This window comes from Hypomesus nipponensis, chromosome 7, assembly GCF_054491055.1.
Source record: "Hypomesus nipponensis isolate SF chromosome 7, ASM5449105v1, whole genome shotgun sequence".
Lineage (NCBI taxonomy): Eukaryota > Metazoa > Chordata > Actinopteri > Osmeriformes > Osmeridae > Hypomesus > Hypomesus nipponensis.
Window position 1 is genome coordinate 13,771,010 of NC_140367.1, and position 27,155 is coordinate 13,798,164.

At 43.8% G+C, this 27,155-nt stretch overlaps 1 protein-coding gene across 1 annotated transcript in view; it reads left to right on the forward strand.

Annotated features, from left to right (window-relative positions):
* ccdc87 (coiled-coil domain containing 87) overlaps positions 1 to 27,155 on the forward strand; it is a 63,748-nt gene that overhangs the window by 24,553 nt on the left and 12,040 nt on the right. Inside the window, exons 5-12 of the mRNA XM_084701494.1 lie at positions 6,479 to 6,662; positions 6,860 to 6,950; positions 7,053 to 7,141; positions 8,395 to 8,552; positions 9,621 to 9,732; positions 9,936 to 10,142; positions 10,745 to 10,861; positions 10,950 to 11,065. Of these exons, the coding sequence (XP_084557620.1) occupies positions 6,479 to 6,662; positions 6,860 to 6,950; positions 7,053 to 7,141; positions 8,395 to 8,552; positions 9,621 to 9,732; positions 9,936 to 10,142; positions 10,745 to 10,861; positions 10,950 to 11,065 (1,074 nt within the window). The remainder of the gene's footprint in view (positions 1 to 6,478; positions 6,663 to 6,859; positions 6,951 to 7,052; positions 7,142 to 8,394; positions 8,553 to 9,620; positions 9,733 to 9,935; positions 10,143 to 10,744; positions 10,862 to 10,949; positions 11,066 to 27,155) is intronic.

A 27,155-nucleotide genomic window follows, 5' to 3' on the forward strand; every position in this document is an offset into this window, starting at 1 on the left:
AGAGATACGAAATACCATTGGCATTTGGTTACAACAGGACTGGTGATACGAGTATTACTATTAGTAGGCTATTAGCGTCTGAATCTGCAATGTCCAGCAGCCATTGAGTCAGATCGGGAAAATGTTTGTACGTCTTTCTCTTGTGGAAAAAAAAGCGTTTCAAATTTCGATTAGTCGATTTTCAGATGTTTTAGTCGAGTCTTGGTCGACCAAAGAAAATCTTAGACGGGGATAGCCCTAGTGTCTATGAGCATCAAATAAAAACAAGTCTTACTGGCTTGAAGGGAAGTTGAGGTTACAGATGAGAGGTCTCACTTGAGCACTGAAGAGCCATATTCTCCTCAAGAGGTCAAAGGTGACCACTGGTCATGGGTCCGGTTACTAGGGAGTTCTGGTAATAACCGACATGCAGGTCAGAATGGCCATACATCTAACGACAAGCATCAGTTCCAAAAAGGTTGCCTGTCCCTGGTGAAGGCCAGGTCGGGCAACAACAGGGGCAGGATCATAACCCAGCTAGGCTCATGGAAGAGCAGGCCCATGCCATTGTGATATATTAACCTTACCCGATGGATATCACACAGCTTAAAAATAAATGCTTTAATAGTAAGGCTCTCAAGCGATAAAAATATTTTATCGCGATTAATCGCATTATGGCAAATGATTAATCGCGATTAAATGTTAAAATGTTACCCCAATAAATGATTAAAAAAATATATAACATTAAAAGGGTGTAGGCCTACTTAAAAACTTCAAATAAGCCTAACTTGATGATAATGTCCATACAACAAATTCAGATGGAACACAACTTAAATTGTGAGGGAGTTTTATTCACTCGCAAACTACTGCTGTAGGCCTATAATAAACATCATCCACAAAATTAGACTTGGAATACAAAATACATTTAAGACATGTTGTCTCATAGCCTACTAGGATATCCTGCTCCATAATATTAAAATCTCACTCAAACATACTTCAGATACTTTAGCAACCACAGATTGACCTTAATATTGAACAATACAGTTTCTATTTTGTTGAACCCAGTCAGCAGCTCGCTTCTTTTGCGAGTGTCGTCTGCCATATATTACCGGAGCCAAAGCTGCTGCTGCTAACGCTGCTGTTGCTGCTAGCTGTGTGCATGGCTTGCATGTGATAGTTTAGGCTGGAAGTACTCCGATGATAACTGAACTCAGCCTGACAATCAGTACACACAGACATTGGGCCTCATTCACCAAATGTGAGTCGGATGGCTGAGCGGTGAGGGACTCGGACTAGTAATCAGAAGGTTACCGGATTGATTCCCCGCTGTGTCTAATGACGTTGTGTCCTTGGGCAAGGCACTTCACCCTACTTGCCTAGGGGGGAATGTCCCTGTACTTACTGTAAGTCGCTCTGGATAAGAGAGTCTGCCAAATGACTAAATGTAATGTAAATGTTCTTACGAACAAATTTGTTGTCAAATCCCACTTATGCAGTTTTCACTGATTCTGGCATTCACCAATGTTTTTTCCTATATGGGATTTGTTCTTAGGTAAGAACAGAAGTTACGCACACCCAAGAGCACTCTTACGCACAATTGAGAGCTGACATGTTACCGCAAAATAAGTAGTTAAACCTTTTTCGTCCGTTCTAATTTAAAATTTATTATTTCTCTCCTTTATAATTTTCCAACTAATAATTTTCATAATTTTGCAAAAATGTTTTGTTTGTTTTAATAAATACACACACTTATACTTCTGCTCATTTGTAAAGCACTTGGAATTTCCATTGTGTGCTAGGCCTATATAAATACAGTATTGTACAATCGCTATGACAGTTTTTTCAATACCTTTAACAAGTTTCCTAAACTCTTAAAACAGTGAACACAACATCCGTATGTGTAGGCTGTACAATTAACACATTTCTTGTTGCTTTGGCACAAAATGCATAGAGTAAATACAAATTTTAAATGCTTGAACTTCTTTTACACACAAGCTCAACTAAGACCAAAACAATCGATTTTTACTGCCCAATTTACCAATACTTTCACACTGTCAGCAAAACAGATATCATGTTCAAAACCTAAATTATTGGCTAACGTCAAAGTGAACAGCTGTTTATATTGTGAATTGAAACAGAAATATATCTCCTGTATTTTATTCCATTGCTACTGAGAAACAGCTGAAGTTATGCAAATACTGTACATCACAGCTGATTCCCAACTAGGAAACACTCAGGTGTTGAGGTTCTTTCAATTGCATGACCTTTTGGTATAGACAGTAAAGAGGACCTCTTTGGCCTGATCTGGTGTGGAAAAAGAGCAATATAGAGCAACATACGAATGTAAGAATACAGTAATGCCTGGACAAGGGAGAGGAAGACAACTACCAGGACAAGGGAGAGGAGTGGGACAAGGGCAAGGGAGAGGAAGACAAGTACCAGGACAAGGGAGAGGAAGAGAAGTACCAGGCCAAGGGAGAAGAGTGGGACAAGGGAGGTCCTCTCCCTGAGGAGGGATCACATCTTCCTTGACCATACCGATGTATTTGCAGAGAGCGACAAATAGGCTACCTGTTGGAACGCTTTAGGCGACCAAGAACAGTCCTCATGGATATTTGTAACAGTCAACTTATTTCTAGGCTATGTTTCTTTTGCTTAAGAATTCAGATTAAAGTTAAACCATTTATTTTTTCACTTCATCAGTTCTGCGCACTTCTCCAGATACAGCGTTCACTGCATGAGTAATTGCATACCATGCATTGGTTTTATTTACTGATTTGTATCCACAGCTGAAATATGATGTGTTGTTTGTCGCTATAACGTCTTGCAGCTGTACCTCCACTTCTGAATTATTATTACGTTTTTCTGTATTTTCTTGAGGCCTCCACCATCTTTACCACGTCGTTTTAATATTTCTCTGAGTGTGCACACAATCCTGCCATATCGTGCCCTTTTATCGGAATTAACAGGGCATTTAACTATGCTAAATAGGAGCAACGGGGCACAAGCTTTCAACTTACGAAATATTGGGATTCATCATTCTAAGAACACACCTGCGAACAATTCTGCTGTTTAAGAACACTTCATGAATCACACGTAGATTTTTCTTTGGAACTTAAGAACAAATTTAAGAAATAACTTAGGAAGATATTGGTGAATGAGCGCTTTCAAACAATCCCCTCACTCTCAGTGAAGTTTGGCTAGCCACTGCAACTACTTGCTCGAAGCAAACTTCTTTTGAATGAGCCATTTCTACCTAAATAGATGTAAAGCTTATTTATGTTTTTGGGGGCATATTTTCAGTTGGCAGTTGGTACTGTTTGAATCGCAATTCCATCTGAAATACTGCCAATGACAACGTTGTTACAGTAGCTTGTTTCAAAGGGGGTTAATGAATTCAACAAGTTTCTTCAATTTTGCAAGTGATTTGAATACCTAAGTATGTGAAACTGTTGACTGAGTTGAATTGACTTACGCTAGTTTTTGACACACATTTGAAAAATATATTGAGATTAGCATGGATTTCATGCTATTTTCGGAGATTAGCGATTTTCTATCATTCTTTTAAAAACATTATTGAAAAAGTAAAAGGTGTGGAAGTAGACCAGACATTATTAGAATAATCTGGTGACAGTTTGAGGTTTTTTATCCATGATAATATCATAAAAGTGATACTTTTTCAATATTATATGGGTTTCACCCGGTCCCTATTTGACGCTGCAAAGTAGCGTCTTCCGAATTTGAGACGAATGTCGAATATAAAACTAACTTCACCTTGGTAATGAATTATGCAATATGAGTAGGCTAAATGCTTGAAAAATGTCACTAGAAGAGAAAAACGTAAAGGTCACATGACATGAAAACTTCACTTTAGGAGGTTATTTAACATTAATATGAGTTCCCCTAGCCTGCCTTTGGTCCACCAGTCACTAGAATTTGCGATAGGTGTAAACCAACCCTGGGTGTTCTTCTCCGCCTTTGAGAAAATGAAGGCTCAAACGCTCTGTTTGAAAATCTGCTCCTTGTGACGTCACAAGGAGCCAGGCTACCGCCCTTCTCTCTGCTTTGCCCGCCTAGATAATCTGGCCCCCCCATGAAAAACTGAGCTATGATCATGCAAAGGCAAGTGTAATATCGGTTTTTCCTGGAGATACATCATGGCTAGCAAACAAACGAAGCATAACAGTTGCTCAATGTTTGGATGTACAAATCAAAACAAAAGTTTTTTTTTCGTTCCTTCATCCGAGCCTCTACACAACCAGTATCTTAATTTTATTTTTGCTGGAAATGCGCCGATACAACTTCCAATAGTTTTTTTGTATGTCTGCGCCCAACATTTCAGCCACTACTGTTTCCTCAACTTGAGCCAATACAAAGCTGGCCTTGCTGAAATTAAATTCTGGATCATTACTAACTCTCCTTGGTCAAGCTAAAAACCTTGGACAAGTAAGTTAACTAACGCTATATCATTTTGTTGCGTTACTGTATATGGTTACCTAGCTTGCTACCCTTAGAATGTGGCTGTAACATTAGCTCTGCAGCTAACAGCTGAGTTACTGTTGCTAATTTAAAGGGATATGGCATCAAGTGTGTGTGTGAATACAAACGCTGTAACACCAGTGTTGTACACTTCTTTGTTATTTGGATAACCGTTATGCTGTTGGTGTTATGGCTCGCAATATCTATAGCAACGGGGGCTACGAGCCATCCGCCCCTCTCTTCCTCATTAGAATTTAAAGCTACAGACACAGAAACAGTGCGTTATGAGGAAAGCTCATTGTAGGACTGCTCGTAGTGGCTGTAATTATGCACCAAGGCTGAATTTCGGGAAAGATACTTCAGAACCACTAAGGCCAATATAAAAGCATCCAAAAACAGCATATCATGTGACCTTTAAGGGGATGGACCCACCTGCAACCGACGCAAGCAAGCACACCCTACAATTTCCCCAGAAATTGTACCCTCTTTAGTTCTTGTCTAAACTTCTGTGTTTCAGAATCAGAAAGGGATTTATTCGCCATGAAAGTTTGCACAAACAAGGAATTTACTTTGGTAGGAAGGTGCATACAATAAACATATAGGAACCTAAAATAAAAATATGTGGACTATCTCTACTAAGGGTACATAAACTAGCAGTACTAAGTGGAATTAGAATGAAATAAAATGTGCAATAAAATATGAGTTGCCAGAAATAAAATATAAGTTGCTAAATTAAAATATGAAAATACAAATATTACAAAAGATACAAATGTACAAGGTAGAATTGTGTAGATGTAATGTGTTTTTTGCATGAAGTCATTTAGAGTCTGGCTTTGTTGAAGAGGCCAACAGCGGAAGGGAAAAAACTGTTTTTGTGGCGTGAAGTATTGGTCCTGATGGACCGCAGCCTTCTGCCAGAGGGGAGTGACTGAAACAGGGAGTGGCCAGGGTGGGAGGAGTCGGCCACAATCTTCCTCGCTCACCTCAGGGTCCTCGAGGTGTGCAGGTCCTCGAGGGAAGGCAGATTGCAGCCAATCACCAGCGTATCAACCGCAGCGCGGATGATACGCTGCAGCCTGCTCTTGTCCTTGGCAGTGGCAGCAGCGTACCAGACGGTGATGGACGAGGTGAGGATGGACTCAATGATGGCTGAGTAGAAGTGCACCGTCATTGTCTTTGGCAGTTTGAATTTCTTCAGCTGCCGAAGGAAGTACATCCTCTGTTGTGCTTTCTTGATGAGGGAGCCAATATTTAGTTCCCACTTGAGGTCCTGGGAGAGGATAGTGCCCAAGAAGCGTAAGGACTCAACAGTGTTGACTGGGGAGTCACTCAGGGTGATGGGGGTGAGTGGGGCTGTGTTCTTCCTGAAGTCCTCAACCATCTCCACTGTTTAAGAGCATTGAGCTCTAGGTTGTTCTGGCTGCACCAAGGCTGCGCCGCTTCCCACCTATAATGACACTCGTCTCCACCAGAGATGAGCCCTATAAGGGTGGTGTCGTCCGCAAACTTCAGGAGTTTGACGGACGGATGACTGGAGGTGCAGCTGTTGGTGTACAGGGAGAAGAGCAGAGGAGAGACTTGTGTTCCCAGTTTTCCTCCAGTTAAGAATTTTATTGACACAAAATAAACCAAGGAGCAAGGCTAACTAACTGGCCCCTCCCAAATTTATACAATTACTTTCCATTGACACTGAGCTGTCTGTGTGGCCTGAGGACCTCATTGCCTTACTGAACATGTTTATGAGGGGTATAAAACTATATTGGACCGCAAAAATCCTTGTGTTCCTGAGTATCACATGACTACGGAGCTCCAGAAGGGACCTGTGAAAAAACAAACCAAAGGACATTTTCTCATCCGGACAAAAAAATAATTTGAAAATAAATATATGAGATAGCTTCACGTTTACTTGCCATTTATTGTATGGCTACATCGGAATTAGCTGGGCTTGCTCCCTACATGACCCTTTATTAAATCTCTGCACACATCACTAATGTCAAGTCATTGTTCAACTTGCCTGCAGTTTGAATGTCTACTCTATCCGGCGGAACATCGCAGCAAGGATCAAGTCCTCGCGAACAGCCAGGTCAAGATCCAGTGATGACTGTAGCCTGAAGGGGGTGCCAAAAACAAATGGCCATCTCATCCCACAAGCCAACAGTGGATGTAAGAAGAACCAAATTCTGCTTGAGAGGGACATCCGAGAGGTCCGTGTAAAGTGTGTGTGTGTCTTATAAGCTATCTTTTAGTCTCAGCAGATGTGTATACATACTAATGGAAAGTAATGTGGAAGTCCCATTTGGGCAGAAACTTTTCACAGACCTTGTTATTCAACTTGCATGGTTGGAGGTGTATCCTTGTAACTGTCTGCTGCTTTTATATGGTTTAATTACCTCTTGGGCAGATTACTGAGAAAATGGGAGACTTGGACCTAGAGTGGGTGTATGAGCTGATGCCCTATAACCTAGAGGTTATCCCAAGAAAAGTAGGGGACTGTAAGTCACTCTCTCTCACTCTTTTTTTCCACTGTATAAATATGCACACTGAAGGTTAAGATATTGCAGTATCTGATAAGCTGTGTATGTGTGTGTATTTAGTGTCCGTCAAATCACCTGTTAATTCAGAGACAAATGTGGAACTGGATGAGGATGGGAATATATATTACCGGTACTACACAAGACTCAAGGTATGAGTATGTACCCAAGCATGCACACACACACACACACACACACATACACACACACACACTTGCCACCCACCAGGGGTCGAAATTGGCACATGCCAAGCGCCAATGGCGTGTAGGTTTTTGGGCTGGCGACTAAATTGTGTCCGATGCTCCGCCATTTGGCGAGTGAAATTGCAGAGTACAGTCCCTGACTACCGCGCCCGTTATGGTTAAAAAAGCTTGCAACGCCAACACGAACAGTTGTGCGCGCATGTAGGTGGCAGAAAACCGGGTCTTTATAACAGCTAGAGAATGACCCGAATAATACAAATAGTTCGATCTAAAAAGACAAAAGAGGTTGGGATGACAGCATTTAAGAGAGAAAGCAATTCCCCATTGATCTGTCACATCCAAATTTTGATTTGGGTCATAAAAGTCTTGAAATTTGAGTGACTGCGTCGCCAGATAGAACGCATAGTTTTACTAGGCTGCAGCCATGTCTCTTTCTTGGTCGCGACATGTCACAAAGTTCATAATTTTACAGTTCTCAATTCTGTTTTACACCCAAAAAGTCAAGCTGGGCATTTCAAGAGATATGGGAATTCTGCTTTTAGTCAGCTGGTCCGATGCAAAGACCAAACCTCATGGACAAGGACAACCCATTTCACATTGAGCAAGAGGAGTAGTAGGCCCCTGGAACCCCCTAAATTAATAAATTATTTCAAAAAGTAAAATTGGTTGATTTTGTGTAATCCATTCTGAGAGTGATTTACAATAATATTAAAACTGCCCCCCCCCCCCTCGTGGCCCCCTGAGCTTGAAGAAAAAGAAAAAAAGGTGACATTGCAGCCTTTTTGCCCAGTAAATAAAAAACTTAGAGAAACATATAAAGGTATTGAGAGAGCTGAGGAGCTGGAAGAGGGAGAGCCAGAGCCTTTTGTATGATTTTAATGTAATGTTTAATGTAAAGCAAAATAGTATTTAATGTTTCAATATCATTTGTTTAAATTTTTTAAACGTGCCCCTCTGATTTAACACTGGCCCCCCCTGCCCCTCCCAGTTTGAGAACCGCCACTGTATTAAAATCATAGTTAAAGGTTGTTTATGTCAAACACTTGCAGAGTACGTCTGAAATGCCAGGTTTAATTATAGCCGCTAAAAAATATAATTGTCTGGTAATTTTTTTTATCTACTAGCTATTTTGGCTAAAAGTTCATTTCTAGCCCTGCCACCCACACATACCAGTTACAGTTTTTGTCATTTTTTCTCTATAGGGGTGTAGTTCCATGCCAGACCTGCAGAGGGAGACTCTCCTGGAGGAGCTGGAGATGGAGGCCATTCCTGCTCGTTTCCAGTCCCCCCTGGTCCTGCTAGACTCTGGGCCTTCCTGTAGTTCAGACAAGCCTTTTAACCCCAAAGATGACCTGCGCAGGTGTGTGTGTTGGGGGTTGTGATTATGAAAAGGGAAACCATCCAGGCATCTAAGATAAAGTCTTATCTTAAGTAAAGTCTAAAGTCCCAAAACAGGCAATAGCGCTGCTCTTTAACACCATTAATTTAATTATATCAAGAGACGTCCTGGTTCGTCCCACACACGACAGGCTTTATTTGAATCAATTGTTTTCATTTTAAATATAATTTAGTTACAATAATTGTGGTAGAATACAGTAAGTGGGAAATTGCAAAGCTTTCTTTTATGTTGTAACCTGTCTGAAAGTGTAACAAATGTAAAAAATCTAACATATTCATATTCAAAGGAAAGTGTGTCACCGCTTTACATTAGTTACATGATCTACCATGTTACTACATAGCAATACCTACAGTAAACACATTGTAGGTATGTAGGAATTGCTGTGTAATTAATTGGTTTGAAGTGTTAGTGGTGTAGTTTATTACTAAATTGTAAGAAGGCACATTATGGGGGAGGGGTGTAAGAGGTAAGTGGATGTTGCAAAAGGGACGTTGAATTTTGTGTTACTGAAACAGAATCTATGTTAAAATCCACTTACCCCAGGAAAATCCAACCTCCCTCTAACAAGTTTCACTTCACTATTAACTTGCACTTCTAAACTGTAATAAAGGGTAACTACATAGTGGTTCCTATGTTACTACAATATTGTTACTTTATTGCTGTTACTGGAACCTTAATCTTAAGAGTTTTAAGTAATTTTGAAATGCTGACCTGTATTGTCCCTAATTTAGAGTCTAAGTCAAGTAGGAAGTCAGTTGGTTGAGGGATTTTTTTTATTTCTTATACCGTAATAGGTGGGAATCCAAGGTGGGATGGGGGGGACATAACCCCCCAATGCTGGGAAAAATACATTTGTCACCCTCAATATATCACTGTAAGAATAAATAGGTTATTTCAGTGTTAATAACATGCAGTGAAAAACGGTACTTGTGCTGGTGCCCCCCCCCCCAAAGTTGATATCTGATTTTCGCCCCTGGTAAGTGAGTCTTGAGTGCACAGAGTCCATGTCTGGCGTGTGTGTGTCTTTAGGCTGCTTCAGGACAGTGTTGTTGACCAGACAGCAACAGACCCAGAGGCGGATCTTCCTCCGCTCATCAAGGCCCTGCCCTGGAGCTGCTCAGCCAAGCTCCAGACCCTCCAGGTAAGAACGCAAGCTCACCTGTGCATGCTCGTCAACACTCCCCATGTTGTCACGATGAGGACATTTACTGGCTGGCATGGCCATGGCTAAAGCATGTCAGAGGACACGTGCAAAGTGATGTTCAGAAGTCGAGTGGGTTTAACCCACATGTCGTAATCCCAGCTAGTTCTTTCAGTTTCACTTTCAAATGTATCTTCTCTCAGAGACTGGAGGAGGAGGAGGAGAGAAAGAAGAGCAGGGCGTCCCAACAGAAGCCGCTGCCCCCTCAGACCACTGTGGTTGACGTAACCCATCCCCAGAACCAGGGGGCGCTGGCACTCACAGCTACTGCCCGAGTCTCCCATAGGGTGCTCCCTGAGACCATCAACATCCAGATGTACCCCCCTGTCTTCAATGATCTCACTGGAGAGGTGTGTATGTGTTTTGTGTGTGTGTTTCTTTATTGGTGCGTGAGGTGGACGGAGACAGTGAGTCAGAGGTTGCAGTCATGTATGTTTGTGAAAGGGCCAATTTGGCATACAGTGTTACATTAGATTGGTCAGGTAATTGTATTGTCCTGGATTGTAACAACTACAAAGAGTCTTGGGGTGGAGATGCACCCAAATGAGGAGAATCGGAGATGGAAAGAGGTTTTAATCCCTGATACATCTTTTGATGGAGGGGAAAAACTAAACATTAGATCCATAAAGAATATTGAACTGTTCTTCCTTTGAATCTTCTCTGGATCAGCTGCTTAAGTGTTTTCTTGGGGCATAACACAGAACGTGTTACATTGGTATTTACGTTGCTGCTCGTCAAATAAGCCAGTAGTGGCTGAATATGTCTTCCACAACCTGGCCGTGAGGCGGCAGGTGTCGCTGTCACTCTTCAGGGGCTTAGACTCTTTGGGGATTTGAAAGTAGGTTTAAAAAATTTCCTGAAATGAGGAATGGAGAATTAATCGATTTAAGGTTTTATGTTCATGTAAGAAAATGTGGCTTGATCAGTCTGTGTGGATTTCCTCCCAAAACAGCTTGAACTCAGCTCTGTCCGATGGATGGATTGCAATCTATTTGCCAGTGAAGAAATAAAAGAAGTCTACAGGGAACTATCCAAAAGTATATCAACACAGTACCTCAACTTTGAGGAGGTGAGTGCAAAAAAACATATAAAACAGATAAAATAGTGTGAGCTTTCTGTTGTCTCCAAAATAAATGCACTTATTCTGTGTCCTACAGGACCCAATGATAGAACATGTTTTGACCAATACAAAGTACAGCCCAAAAAGAAAAAATCAAGAGAGGTTCATCAACCCTGAGCTGAAAATGCAGACAACTCAATGCATGTCACACAGGTAGGGGTGCATCAAAGCACTACAAACCAACTTAACCAATTCCATTCATGCATTAACTCTGAAACATAAATTGGGTGTATTTAATGGGTTGTAAAATCGTGGATAACTTTATTTCACATTATAAAATGTGTATTCACCACGGTCACATTCATTCATCATTTATAATCACTAGAATTTTACTTCTATTACTAATTATTTTCACATCTCAGTGTATTTTTATCACCTACGTTTATGTCCATTGGAGTCAGGTTAGTTACCATGGATCCCTAATACCTTGCGATTCAAAGAATTCATAACTCATGACTGTAAGGATGGATCTCTCAGCAGGCAGGTCTGGGCTGGGCTGTGTGCTATATTTTGCTCAGAGAGGGCCTCGCTGCAGGAGTCCAAGTAATGCCCTTCATCCGATTCGAACACAGGCTGTTGGCCTGTAAGGTCTGCCTCCAGTTTTTTTCTGATTCCAAAGGTCTATCTTTGAAACCATTGTCTTATTTTGCTAAACGGTACACACTAACCATAAAATCTTACAACAAACCAGCCAAACATGATAGATCTCCTGCAAAAGCAAATAATTCTTGCCAAACTGCCAAATGTTAACTCCTAACTCTTAAAGAATATTTCCAAATTGTCTCTTGGAGGACAGTCAAGTTTTCAAAGTCTAAATTTAAGGCATTATTGAAGGGAATTGAATCCCAACCCCTGTGACGCCCACAGCTGTGCCCCTTTTTAATTTGTCATGTTTTTCCCTCTGATACCTGCACCGGTGTCTTTTGTGTCTGAGGTTTTCAGTTTGCTCCTTTGTTGTAGTTGGTTTCACCTGTGTTTCCTTTGGTCTTGTGTGTATTTATATGGTTCCTCCCCTGATCAGTCTTTGTCAGTTCCTTGTCGTCTCTGTCTTTGAGTAGGTATTCCTGTGTCTTCCGAGTTTTGAAGATGTATATCTTTTAGTTTTGATCCCGTCTTGCCTGCCTCCCTCCTTGTGTTTGGATCCACCTCCTGCACTCACCCTAGACAAGCCCATGATTAACACACATAAGTGGGGTACATTATCAAACCCAGCATCCAATCAGCCAAATCAAACAAACCCATTTAAACTAGAAGTCATGTGTATGGTTTTATTCATCTAACCGCCACTGTCATCCTTTTCATTTTTGATAATGGGCTATACCTTGACTTTACTTTTAGTAATTAGGGTGTCAGATGGCTGAGCGGTGAGGGAGTCGGGCTAGTTATCAGAAGGTTGCCGGATTGTGTCCTTGGGCAAGGCACTTCACCCTACTTGCCTCGGGGGGAATGTCCCTGTACTTACTGTAAGTCGCTCTGGATGATGGAGTGTCTGCTAAATGACTAAATGTAAATTACTGCAGGTCAGTTTACATACTATTGCAGGGAGCATGCATTAAAGGGGCAATTGACTGTTTTTTTGGGGTATTTCACACTGTTCCTTGAGGTCTCCGAATAGGGTATGTAACATTGGTTGGGTTGAAAATGGCCCGGGTGCTGTTCTATGCCCACTGACAGATCCTCTGAAATGTTCCCGGGAAAAAACACTAGCTTTTCTCCTTTTATGGTATGCTCATTAATATTTAGATAAGCTGCGCGCTGACTGGTTGGTTTTCAACGAGTGAAGCTGGGGAGCAAAAACCATAGAGTTAATATAACTAGAGTAAGCTACTTTTGTCTTCCAAGATGGCGTCCCCATTCATTTCTATGAAAAGTTCTCAGTGGCGCAGTGAGGCAAGCGAGAGTGCGAGACTGGACGCAGCCATCTTCCCACTTCCGTGTCTTCCGGTCTAGCTTTAAACAGTGGCTCTTTTTTTCCCTAGCTCCGAGAACTCGGGCACGCTTGCAACTAGCTGTACATGTCATACTTTGCGACAACCAGTCGCGCGCATAGATTTATATGGTTACGAGCGTGTGGGCATTGCAGTTGCAGAATCTATGGGCAGAATGGGGTACAAGTCCGATAAGAATCAGACACATGATGCAAACTTAACGGAAATGTATTCTGTCACTGTATAGTATTCCTTTCACTTGTTTTTTAGGCTATATGGCTAAATATAGGGCTATTCTAGATGAAACTCATCACATGTTGCTTTTTTTCTTCGTGATATGAGTATGATTTACAACGCATTGTATCGGATGAAATAAACTGTTAACATGAACAGCTCCGTCGTTGTTCTCGCCAGGCAAAGAAAGCTTAATAGTTATTTTGGTAACCGAAATCTTCCATAATGCAGACTTACTATAGCTTACTGTCAACTTTATATTCAAACGAAATGCCACAAAATTTACACTGCCTTCAATTTCACATCAGTGTCGAAATGCGACCAGTGTTTTACATGTTCAACCTAGAAAACCGAACGTCTATTAATGGATAACGTGATCTAACAAGACGTGTTAATAATGTAATAAATAAAAGCTCGAGAAGTGTGTCTAAAATATACTTTATTGAACATTTGCCTTTCAAAGGGGCATGTTCATAGAACTGTAGCCGGGTCTCGTCGTGTTAAATAGAAATACTTAATTTATCATAAAGTTAGGGGCACCACCCTAATATTCGTTTAGGACATTAGGGAATTCTATATTTAACATGTAATAATCAGTCTCATCTTTAGAAATGAATTCGTTCTAAGTGTAGAGCCAATCGTAACATTAGTGAACACCACGTCAAAATATCTTTACAATGAATTTATTCAAGTACGGTAAACGGATCTTATGAACAAGTTAGATTATGGATTTGATATGAGTTATTGGTTTCAATGAACACAAAGAAATGGACTAACTTAAAGAAAGACAGAAATGGTAAGTCAATGATTACATCCTTACAAATCATAAACAGAGCTCACGCCAATGCCATGTCTGGGAGGAAAGAGCGTTAGCCATAGTTACATTTGATCAGGGGTTGATCAATGAGGTTGAGGGCGGTTTGCGCCAAAGGTCCATTTGAAGAATCGGAGGTGAAAGCGCGGCTGCGCTGCCGGGTCATGTGGCTGAGTCTGGGGGATCTCAGTCAAGTTGCAATGATAATTGCGTTTTTGGTTCTTCTGTTGAAACGTCCAGATGGTGTCGCGATCACTATAAAGTTGAATCTCAGGAGAAGCTTGGAGACGTCCTTTTGAACGCCAATCTCAATGGCGTTCATGCCATGGTTGGTTTCGCTGGAGTCTGAGATTGATGGTCATCTCAGATATTTATACAGTTCAGAGTTCGAGGGAGGACCTGTCTGGGGTCAGACGTTGATTGGGGGAAGCTGGGTTGTCAACTCCCCCCCCTCCTTCCTTCACACCTACCAAAGGTGTGAAGGACTCTGGCTAGTTCAAAAGATCATTCAAATATTGTTCTGGACATCTTAGTACAGTTACAAAATATAGTTGAATGATTGTTTTATTATGAGAGCTTTGTGTAGATACCATGAATTACATGGTTATCTTTCAGGAAGAAGGAGTAGTTACTAGAATCAAGATTTCAGTGAACACAACATTAAAATAAAGTAACAAACATGACACAAATATCCCTCTCATAATTCTCCACCTTGTACTCTCGTGGTAAAGGTGAAGTCTGAAGAGCTTTCCTCAAAAGTTCTGATTAAGGTATGTTCTTTGTTCAACTGCCGCTAAAACGGATAGCAAATGGTTGCAGGAGACGTGTTGTCTCAAGGAAGCCCTTTGAAGCTTACAAGCTAGCAGGAGGGCTGAGATTCCCCAATTCTATGGTTCCTTTGCATCGGCGTTTGGTGGGTAATCAGCATACTGAGGGTGTCACAAGGGCTGATTAGGTCTGTCTGATGTGATTGAATCACTCTTAGGTGTGGCAAGATGTTGGCTCTGTGTGGTCTTGCTGACCTCACTACAGAACCATAGGCTACAAGACGTTTCCATCAGATGTAAGTGGGTGTTGGGGAGAGCTAAGGGGACTGTAAACCTTCAGGGTGTTGTCGGAGTGTGTTCGCCTTTGGGTGTCGGTTAGAACACAAATGGATCCAGAAACAAGCAGACTTATGGAGTTTTAATGATTAGTGAAAGTAAGGTGTGGTGTACAAGAAATAAGAGAATACAATTACTAATGCATATCATACACAAAGGGATAATACACAAATCATCTTGTTAAAGAGACCAATTAAGCATCAAAGCCTGCTGCATTCATAGCTCCGAGTCTAAACTGTCGACTCGCGCACCTCAGTAAACAACGTAGCATCAATAGCTTCTGAACCAGCGCGTCCGTTATAACATTTAACACAGGCGCTCTTCACGATTTATAACAAAACTTGATAATAACAATCCTGCTAACAAAAGGCAGCATATATCTATGAACACACATACAGAGACTTACAATTCGTTAATTGACGCACATGGCTTGGCTAGGGATGTTACGCTCGATACCGTGCTCACGAAGCGGTATCGACCATTCGAAACAATTTGTACCGATACAAACGTGTCGAGTGTGGCTTGAAATTGGCAAAAACCACGTGATCAGAGTCGAAGTGTCGAAGTGACATCCAAAGCATTGGACGTCACACGAGCAGCTGAGACAAACAGCGTTTTATTCAAACGCTTACAAGACATCAGACATCACTAATATTCGTAGGTTATAAAGAGGAGACATAGGCCTATTTACGGATACTACATTCATTGACAGAACCAGATACAGATAGATTGCCAGAGCTAGATAGACAGAGATAAATACAGATATGAGATAGTAGGTGTACACAAGCACATAGCCTACATCTTTCTCTAGTTTTACCAGCCTTCAAATGTGGCCATCCCTTTCCCGGTTGCAAAAGCATGTTTCAAAACCTTAACCGCTAGCTTACATTGTCATATAGTAATATATTCTTTTAGCATATACTTTTACTAAAACGGGATGAAGGGATGCGATCTCACTACGTCTGAGTAAAGGGTTGTGCTCTTACCACGAGGCCATACGCAATTGAACTTTGTGTGATTAATGTAATAAGAACCAAAAAATAAATTTCATAAACGTAAAGTAGCAAAGACGTTAGGTTGTTTATAATACAACAACATATATGAAAACATATTTTTGACACTTGCAAATCGAAACATTTGTCACATAACCTTTATTTATCAAGTTGTCAATGACGATTATGAGACTGACGTCTCGAGGACTTGACGTCACTTAATTTCTTCCATCGCTCGATACAGTCGCCATACCATAAACTGACCAGCAGATGTCCCTATGGAGAAGATGTAACGAACGCTTCGAAAAAGCGATACTTTTTCGAGACAATTGTGTCAAAGAGCTCGTTGCTTCGAAAAGCTTTGTTTCCCCCATCACTACGCTTGGCTCATGCACAACATAAAACTCTAACCAGCAACATAACTCTCCTCTCGATGCTAGTCATGCTACTAAAGAGTCGCACTGCACTCGCGTCACTAACGGGCGGAGCTACTGTTTAACAGGTAACCTACAACCAGAGAATGTCTAATATAGAGAGAACTACCACTCTCGGGAAACTTCCGAGTTCTGAACTGGTTGAAGTTCCATGTGAGGGCGCTAACGAGCGAGTGCAGAATGAATGGAGGTCTATGGAGCGGTACCCCTGAAAATCCACTTTTCTCAGGATATAATTTTTTGTCTAGTAATTTGAATTCTGAATTCGAAAGGGGAGGCAAAAAACACTGCTGGCGGTTAGATTGTTTTAAAGTCGCCTTTCTGTTCTAAAAAGCTTTTGAAAATGTCATTGATGTCATACACATTGTACGACCAGAGCTACTGCTTGACGGCAAGCTCTGGTCAATTATTTTTTTCTTTCAGGGCATCGACAACACAGCTGACAGGTTAGGCTCTCCCTGTCAATACACATGCTTGAAAGAGTTTTGGCTTGCTAATGTTGTTGCTAATGTTGCTAATGCTTCGACATTCTGATTCCGCTTCAGATGCCATCAAGCGGGAGCTCTGGTCGTATCAGTCCTTTACTAACCAATCAGCATTCAGTTGCAGAATGCTAGCGTGTTATGGGCAACAACGACTCACCATGTAAGAAATCAAAACGACATAAGTACTCGTTCATTCAATTTTCGACCTATAATCCATGTTGAACATGCACAAACTACAATCAAATCGGAGATTTTTCAACGACAATCAGGCGAAAGAGACAAATGTAGCCGTTTAGCTCCATAGACTCCCATTCAACATGCACTCGCTCGCGATCACCCCCAGTGGAACACTAGTGGAACTTCAGCCAAATTCGGTACAATGGGGTTTAATAGGGAGTGGCAAGGCTCTCCTTTAACAGGCTCTGCTACAACACACAAATACAGTAGCTCTATAGCCTTTTGTACAGTGTGGGTGAAACATTGTCCGACAAAAGCAGTCTGGCTTGATGACACGATCAAAAAAAGACTAATGGGTGTGTTTAACAAAAGCTTCTGAAGGCAAGACTAATATTATTTAAATATATATCATTTCCTATTGTGGTTAACAGTTAAAGTATTAATGTTCGTCTTTGCTCCAGATAGACATGTCAACAATCTATGCTCGCGCTTAACATAATATATTTGCCATCATGTCATGAACGTTTTTACGAAACATCTAATCTGTTTGAAAATAACGTGAATAAACTATATTAACAACATTTAATGTACTGTGCTCATTCCCTGTGCTCATTCAATATCAGTCTATGGCTCATTCAGCTCAATGTAAATCGGCTATCGGCCAATGTGAACTTTTGTGCTCGTGCCCTGTTAGTATTCGCAGGCACATTTGCAGGCAACTTTTCTTGACGTAAGCAAATAAATGGGCTGCTAGTTTACCCATTTCGGATTGGTTTCAATCTTAGCAAAAATCAGGAAAGATTATTCTTTGAAAAAGCGAGTAATATGAGCCAGGTTCGAGAATCGAACACAAATTATTGGGGGAGATAGTTTTGTACATGTCGACTGGAGTTAATAGAATAAAAACGACCGGAAGACACGGGAACCAAACCGTAAATGCAATACCACCTACATCCACCGGGGCCGTTGCTTCAAGGCGAGGGGCGAGGGGTGGGGGCTTGTCAAAAACGCAACACGGCCAACAGCAGCACTCGAGTTCGGTAAAGTTGGCATGACATTCACAGATTCAAACTTCCGGGATCAATAACTCCATAGCGAAATGTTATTAAATCACAAATAACACATATTTCGTACTGTAGTAAGGTACACAACAAGCTACAAAGTCATTTCCATCAAAACGAGCCGTCCTGCAACCTGAAGAAATAACATTTGTCTCTACGAGCAGCCGGCAGTAAGACGAGCGCTTAGGGACCGTCTATAAACTACAACAGCGAAAACAGATACAACAAAAATATTTATTAATTTAATGTTTAAATAAGGTAGTTTTTCCAAACTTACCTCAATTATAACTTGTCTCCTGCTGGTTGTACTACAGCACTTACTTTAAAAAAACAAGCATAATCCTCATTTATGGGAATATTTTTTTGCTAAAACGTTTAATAGTTTAATCATTGAATACAGTTGTGTCTTTAAACTTTCCTCACACATCAATAGTCTTATGATGGTTGTACTACAGCGCTTACTTTTCAAAAATAAGCATAATAATAATTTTGGGGAATATTTTTTGCCCAAAACGTTAAATAGTTTAATCATTAAATAAAGTCTCGTCTCGTCTCGTCATCTTCCGCTTGTCCGGGGATCGGGTCGCGGGGGCAACGACCTAAGCAGGGAGGCCCAGGCTTCCCTCTCCCCGGCCACTTCCACCACCTCTTCCTGGGGGACCCCGAGGCGTTCCCAGGCCAGCCGAGTGACATAGTCCCTCCAACGTGTCCTGGGTCTTCCCCGGGGCCTCTTCCCAGTGGGACGTGCCCGGAACACCTCACCAGGGAGGCGTCCAGGAGGCATCCTAATCAGATGCCCGAGCCACCTCAGCTGGCTCCTCTCGACGCGGAGGAGCAGCGGTTCTACTCTGAGCCCCTCCCGGATGACCGAGCTTCTCACCCTATCTCTAAGGGAGAGCCCGGACACCCTGCGGAGAAAGCTCATTTTGGCCGCTTGTATTCGCGATCTCGTTCTTTCGGTCACTACCCACAGTTCGTGACCATAGGTGAGGGTAGGAACGTAGATCGACTGGTAAATAGAGAGCTTCGCCTTTAGACTCAGCTCCTTCTTCACCACGACGGACCGATGCAGAGCCCGCATCACTGCGGACGCCGCACCGATCCGCCTGTCGACCTCGCGCTCCATTCTTCCCTCACTCGTGAACAAGACCCCGAGATACTTGAACTCCTCCACTTGGTTCAGGATCTCCTCCCCGACCCGGAGATGGCACTCCACCCTTTTCCGGTCGATAACCATGGCCTCAGATTTGGAGGTGCTGATTCGCATCCCAGCCGCTTCACATTCGGTTGCGAACCGCTCCAGTGAGAGCTGAAGGTCACGGCCCGATGAAGCCAACAGGACCACATCATCTGCAAAAAGCAGCGACCCGATCCTGAGGTCACCAAACCGGACCCCCTCAACACCCTGGCTGCGCCTAGAAATCCTGTCCATATAGGTAATGAACAGAATCGGTGACATAGGGCAGCCCTGGCGGAGTCCAACCCTCACCGGAAACAAGTTCGACTTACTACCGGCAATGCGGACCAAACTCTGGCACCGGTCGTACAGGGACCGGACAGCCCCGATCAGGGAATCCGGTACCCCGTACTCTCGGAGCACCCCCCACATGAGCCCCCGAGGGACACGGTCGAACGCCTTTTCCAAATCCACAAAACATGTGTAGACTGGTTGGGCGAACTCCCATGTACCCTCCAGGACTCCGCGGAGGGTATAGAGCTGGTCCACTGTTCCACGGCCAGGACGAAAACCACATTGCTCCTCCTGAATCCGAGGTTCGACAATCCGGCGGACCCTCCTCTCCAGGACCCCTGAATAGACCTTCCCAGGGAGGCTGAGGAGTGTGATCCCCCTAAAGTTGGAGCACACCCTCCGGTCCCCCTTTTTAAAGAGGGGAACCACCACCCCGGTCTGCCAGTCCAGAGGCACTGTCCCCCATGTCCACGCGATGTTGCAGAGTCGTGTCAACCAAGACAGCCCTACAACATCCAGAGCCTTAAGGAACTCCGGGCGGACCTCGTCCACCCCAGGGGCCCTGCCACCGCGGAGCTTTTCAACCACCTCGGCGACCTCGGCCCCAGAGATAGAAGGGCCCCCCCCGATGTCCCCAGACTCTGCCTCCACGTCGGAAAGCGTGTTGGTGGAATTAAGGAGGTCTTCAAAGTATTCCTTCCACCGATCCAGGACGTCCCCCGTCGAAGTCAGCAGCGCACCGTCCCTACCGTATACAGTGTTGACAGAGCACTGCTTCCCCCTCCTGAGTCGCCGGATGGTGGTCCAGAACCTTTTTGAAGCCGTTCGGAAGTCATTCTCCATGGCCTCGCCGAACTCCTCCCATGCCCGGGTTTTTGCCTCCGCGACCGCCAGAGCCGCGTTCCGCTTGGCCTGCCGGTACACATCAGCTGCCTCAGGAGTCCTACCAGCCAATAAAGCCCGATAGGCCTCCTTCTTCAGCTTGACGGCATCCCTCACCTCCGGAGTCCACCACCGGGTCCGAGGGTTACCGCCGCGACATGCACCGACCGCCTTGCGGCCGCAGCTCCGGTCAGCCGCTTCAACAATGGAGGCCCGGAACATGGCCCATTCGGACTCAATGTCCCCGGCCCCCCCCGAGACATGATCGAAGCTCTCCCGGAGGTGGGAGTTGAAGCTCCTTCTGACAGAGGGTTCCGCCAGCCGTTCCCAGCAGACCCTCACATTACGTTTGGGCCTGCCAGGCCTGACCGGCGTCCTCCCCCACCATCGGAGCCAACTCACCACCAGGTGGTGATCAGTTGACAGCTCCGCCCCTCTCCTCACCCGAGTGTCCAAGACATGCGGCCTCAAGTCCGACGACACGACTACGAAGTCGATCATCGAACTGAGACCTCGGGTGTCCTGGTGCCAGGTGCACATATGGACACCCTTATGCTTGAACATGGTGTTCGTTATGGACAAGCCGTGTTTAGCACAGAAGTCCAACAACAGAACACCACTCGGGTTCAGATCGGGGGGGCCGTTCCTCCCAATCACGCCCCTCCAGGTCTCACTGTCATTGCCCACATGAGCATTGAAGTCCCCCAGGAGGACGAGGGAATCCCCGGGAGGAGCGCTTTCCAGCACCCCCTCCAGAGACTCCAAAAAGGGTGGGTACTCTTAGCTGCCGTTTGGTGCATAAGCACAAACGACAGTGAGGACCCGTCCCCCCACCCGAAGGCGGAGGGAGGCTACCCTCTCATCCACCGGGGTGAACCCCAATGTACAGGCACCGAACCGAGGGGAAACAAGTATTCCCACCCCAGCTCGACGCCTCTCACCAAGGGCAACTCCAGAGTGGAAGAGAGTCCAGCCCCTCTCAAGGAGACTGGTTCCGGAGCCCGTGCTGTGCGTCGAGGCGAGGCCGACTATATCTAGCCGGAAACTCTCTACCTCGCGCACCAGCTCAGGCTCCTTTCCCGCCAGCGAGGTGACGTTCCACGTCCCTAAAGCTAGCTTCTGCAGCCGAGGATCGGACCGCCAAGGCCCCCGCCTTCGGCCGCCGCCCGTCTCACACTGCACCCGACCCCCATGACCCCTCCTGCGGATGGTGAGCCCACTGGAAGAGGGTCCCACGTTGTCTCTTCGGGCTGTGCCCGACCGGGCCCCATGGGAAAAGGCCCGGCCACCAGGCGCTCGCCATCGAGCCCCACCCCCGGGCCTGGCTCCAGGGGGGGGCCCCGGTGACCCGCTTCCGGGCAGGGGCAACTGGGAACCATTGTTGTGTTTCTTCATGGTTGGTTTTTTAAATAAAGTAGTGTCTTTAAACTTTCCTCACACATCAATGGTCTTATGTTGGTTGTACTACAGCACTTACCTTTCGCAAATAGGCATAATCCTATTTTGGGGGAATATTTTTTACCAAAAATGTTTAATAGTTTTATAATTAAACACAGTTGTGTCTTTAAACTTTCCTCACACATCAATAGTCTTATGTTGGTTGTACTACAGCACTTACTTTTCAAAAAAATCCATATGCATAATTTTAGGGAATATTTATTGTTAAAAACATGTAATACTTTAATAATTACAAAGAGTCACGTCTCCAAAACTAATCCACACATAGTCTCAATCAGCAAGGTCTTCTTTAAGCAGATGAAAACATTGCCTTCTTATGAGAAACAAACTATTTCATTGGTGTCAAATAGCAATAGTTTATGCCCTGAAGTTTAGTATTATTTGTCTATGCAGTGTGTTTTTGCCTGGATATGCACACACGTTCAAGTTCAACTCTTTTATTGTCAGATGCACAGAACAACACAGAATCAGACTGGGCACTGACATTCGTAGGACAAGACAATGCAAAGCATCCTGGCATAACATAACATACACAAGTACACAGAACATAGATCATCTATAATAAGATGACTTATAGTAAACCTCCTAATATACAAATAATATACAATATTCAATACACTATACTAAATCTCTAAATACACATAATACACAAAATAACCTATACAAACCTTAAAAACCTATACTATCCTGATCAGAAACAGAAAGGGATTTTTATGCCATGAAAGTTTGCACAGACAAGGAATTTGCTTTGGCAGGAAGGTGCATACAATAAACATATAGGAAACTTAATTTTAAATGTGGTCTAACTATACTAAGGGTACATAAACTAGCAATACCAAGTGGAATAGAATTAAAATAAAATATACAATGAAATATAAGTTGCCGTAATTTACAATATAAAAAAACTAATATTACAGGAGATACAAATGGTACAGATACAGTATTTTTATGTAGTGCAACATGCAAATTGTTTTAAGACTTGAAGTCATTAAAGTCAGTGGGAACTCTTGGCCTTGTTGAAGAGGCCAACAGCAGAATGGAAGTTTTTGTTTTTGTGGTTTGAGGTTTTGGTCCTGTTGGACCCCAGCCTACTGCCGGAGGGGAGTGACAGAAACAAGGAGTGTCCAGGGGGTCAGATGGTTAAGCGGTTAGGGGGTCGGGCAATTAATCAGAAGGTTGTTGGTTCGATTCCCGGCTGTGCAAAATGACGTTGTGTCCTTGGGCAAGGCACTTCACCCTACTTGCCTCGGGGGGAATGTCCCTGTACTTGCTCTAAGTTGCTCTGGATAAGAGCGTCTGCTAAATGACTAAATGTAAAATGTCCAGGGTGGGAGGAGTCGGCCTCAGTCTTCTTCACTCGCCTCAGGGTCCTCGAGGTGTGCAGGTCCTCAAGGGAAGGCAGATTGCAGCCAATCACCTACGCTGCAGCCTGCTCTTGTCCTTGGCAGTGGCAACAGCGTACCAGATGGTGATGGAGGTGAGGATGGACTCAATGGCTGTGTAGAAGTGCACCCTCATTGTCTTTGGCAGGTTGAATTTCTTCAGCTGCCGCAGGAAGTATATTCTCTGTTGTGCTTTCTTGGTGAGGGAGCTGATGTTCAGTTCTCACTTGAGGTCCTGGGAGAGGATAGTGCCCAGGAAGCGGAAGGACTCCACAGTGTTGACTGGGGAATCACACAGGGTAATTGGGGTGAGTGGGGCTGTGTTCTTCCTGAAGTCCACAACCATCTCCAATGTCTCGAGAGCATTAAGCTGTAGGTTGTTCTGGCTGCACCAGGTCACCAGGTTGTCCGCTTCACACCTATAATCAGACTCGTCTCCACCAGAGATGAGCCCAATGAGGGTGGTGTCGTCCGCAAACTTCAGGAGTTTGATGGACGGATGACTGGAGATACAGCTGTTGGTGTACAGGGAGAAGAGCAGAGGAGAAAGGACGTAGCCCTGAGGAGATCTGGTGCTGATGGACCGGGACCCAGTTTAACGCACTGCTTCCTGTTAGACAGAAAGTCTGTGATCCACGTTCAGCTGGGAGAGCTTGTCCTGAAGCAGGGCGGGGATGATGGTATTGAAGGCAGAGCTGAAGTCCACAAACAGGATCCTGGCGTAGGATGCTGGGGAGTCCAGGTGCTGTCGGGTGAAGTGGAGGGCCATGTTAACTGCATCGTCCACAGACCTGTTGGCTCTGTAGGCAAACTGCTCGGGGTCCAGTAGAGGGTCTGTGATGGATTTAAGGTGTGCCAGCACCAGGCGCTCGAAAGCCTTAATGTCCACAGAGGTTAGGGCGACGGGTCTGTAGTCATTAAGTCCTGTTGGCCTTGGCTTTTTGGGCACAGGGGTGATGGTGGAGGACTTTAAACAGGCTGGCACATGGCATGTCTCCAGGGAGGTGTTAAAGATGTAGGTAAACAGCTGGTCAGCGCAGTTCTTGATGGTGGCTGGAGAGACAGAGTCCGGCCCAGCTGCTTTGCGTGGCTTCTGTCTCTTGAACAGTTTGTTCACTTCTTTCTCCTGAATGGAGAGAATCGTCACTGTATAGGGGGGGGAGGGCACAGGCCTCATGGGTGGGTTGTTCAGGACTGTCCAATCTACAGCAGAACGAATGAGGATTATGCCTATTTTTGAAAAGTAAGTGCTGTAGTACAACCAACATAAGACTATTGATCTGTGAGGAAAGTTTAAAGACACAACTGTGTTTAATGATTATACTATTAAACGTTTTCGGCAAAAGATATTCCGCAAAATTATAATTATGCTTGTTTTTGAAAAGTAAGTGCTGTAGCAGGGCTCCAGACTAACTTTTTTTACTAGGAGCACAGTAGCCCCTGACTGAAAATTTTAGGAGCGCAAGAGGAAAATGTAGGGGCACACCTTATATTGACCTGCAATGCATTTATTAATGTAACTAGAGAGGGTACAATTCAGTGGCAATTTTAGACCCCTTTTAGGAGTGCTCAATCACCCCTAAATTTAATCTCAGCACCCCTAAAAATAATATGTTTTTAATATATTGTTTATTATCATTTGATGCTGGTACTTCATGAAGAAAGGGACATCCTTAGTTTTTTAATTCATTAAATATTTTGCATAATAATACATAAATGTATTAATTGTTATCCAGTGAAATTAGGGATTTATATTAGCACAGGGGTTTAAGTTTAGCACTTTTGCAAGGCACTGTATTCATGTCACATTCTCATTGGGGGCTGAGCACCCCTAAAGGTCTGATCCTAGAATCGCCCCTGGTACAATTTCTGGTGAAATTGTGTGCTGTGCCTGCGTCGGATGCAGATGGGTCAGTTTTTTACTGTCATTTTTACAACTGACAGCGATGCACCATATAAGCTTGAGTTTAAGTACACCATTTAATGTGACATTACGTACTGTACATGCAAGTCTTAGCTAAATGACTTAAATGTATGATGCACTTTTTGATCAGTCCTCTGACACAACAACATGATACTTGCTGAGTATAACAGCGCAACAGCTCAAACACAGGCAGGGATATAGTAGCAACGCTAGTGCTAAATAAATATTTAGCTGCTTGGCTCCATGAAGCCGGGCAAGTAGGGCTCGTGAAACTGCTCACCAAAAGAACGAAGGGGAACCCACTTGTCTAGCAGATTAAGACAAGTTCGTAGAAACCCAGCAAAAAATAGCCTCAACTTTCCAAGACTTTTAGCTAGGTTTATAGCTACCTAACGAAAAATAGCCTAAACTTTTCTAGACTTTTAGCTACGGTACTAATGCTGAGGTAGGGTGACCAGAAGCATGACCCTGAAAAGGACGACACTTGGGTCCAAAAAGAAGGACAAAGGGTCAAAAAGGAGGACAACCCCAAAAAGGTTGTTGGGGGGGGGGGGCACGTAGGCAGAGCCTGTTTAAGGAGAGCCTTGCCACTCCCTATTAAGCCCAATTGTACCGAATTTTGCTGCAGTTCCACCAAAGTTTCACTGGGGGTGATCTCGAGCGAGTGCATGTTGAATGGGAGTCTATGGAGCTAAACGGATACATTTGTCTCTTTCGCCTGATTGTCGTTGAGAAATCTCCGATTTGATTGTAGTTTTTGCATGTTCAACATGGATTATAGGTCGAAAGTTGAATGACCGAGTACTTATGTCCTTTTGATTTCTTACAGGGTGAATCGTTGTTGCCCATAACACGCTAGCATTCTGCTAATGAATGCTGATTGGTTAGTGAAGGACTGATACGACCAGAGCTCCCGCTTGATGGCATCCGAAGCGGAATCAGAATGTCAGAGCATTAGCAACATTAGCAACAACATTAGCAAGCCAAAACTCTTTCTAGCATGTGTATTGACAGGGAGAGCCTAACCTGTCAGCTGTGTTGTCGATGCCCTGAGAGAAAAAAGTAAGTGACCAGAGCTTGCCGTAAAGCAGTAGCTCTGGTCGTACGATGTGTATGACGTCAATGACATTTTCAAAAGCTTTTTAGAACAGAAAGGCGACATTAAAACAATCTAACAGCCAGCAGTGTGTATTATTTTTGCCTCCCCTTTCGAATTCAGAATTCAAATTACTTGACAAAAAATTATATCCTGAGAAAAGTGGATTTTGAGGGGTACTGCTCCATAGACCTCCATTCATTCTGCACTCGCTCGTTAGCGCCCTCACATGGAACTTCAACCAGTTCAGAACCCGGAAGTTTCCCGAGAGTGGCAGGTGTCTCTATATTAGATATTTTCTGAAGTAGGTTCGAAGGAGGTCTTTCTTTTTGGCATCGGAAAACTTACGCGAGTGGTAAATTGCGACGGTGGGCAGGAAAGGTCAAAAAAGAGGACAAAAGGGCAAAAAGACGGACACGCAACAGCGGTCCGGACAAAAGGCTGGAAAACCGGACTGTCCGGCCGAAATCCGGACGTCTGGTCACCCTATGCTGAGGGCACGCTTATATCGCTGTCTTACTAGAACGTCGTAGCTATGCGTCTTTGCTAACGTATGTTGACATTGTGCACACAATAAATTCCAAATTTGTAGGTCGCACATGCGCGAGTGCTTGTAAACAATGCTCGCATTGTCTCAAAAACTGGGCGCAAAATGCGACCATTTGGTCTCAGTCTGGAGCCCTGTGTAGTACAACCAAAATAAGACTATTGATGTGTGAGGAAAGTTTAAAGACACAACTGTGTTTAATTATAAAACTATTAAACGTTTTTGGCAAAAAATATTCCCCAAAAATAGGATTAT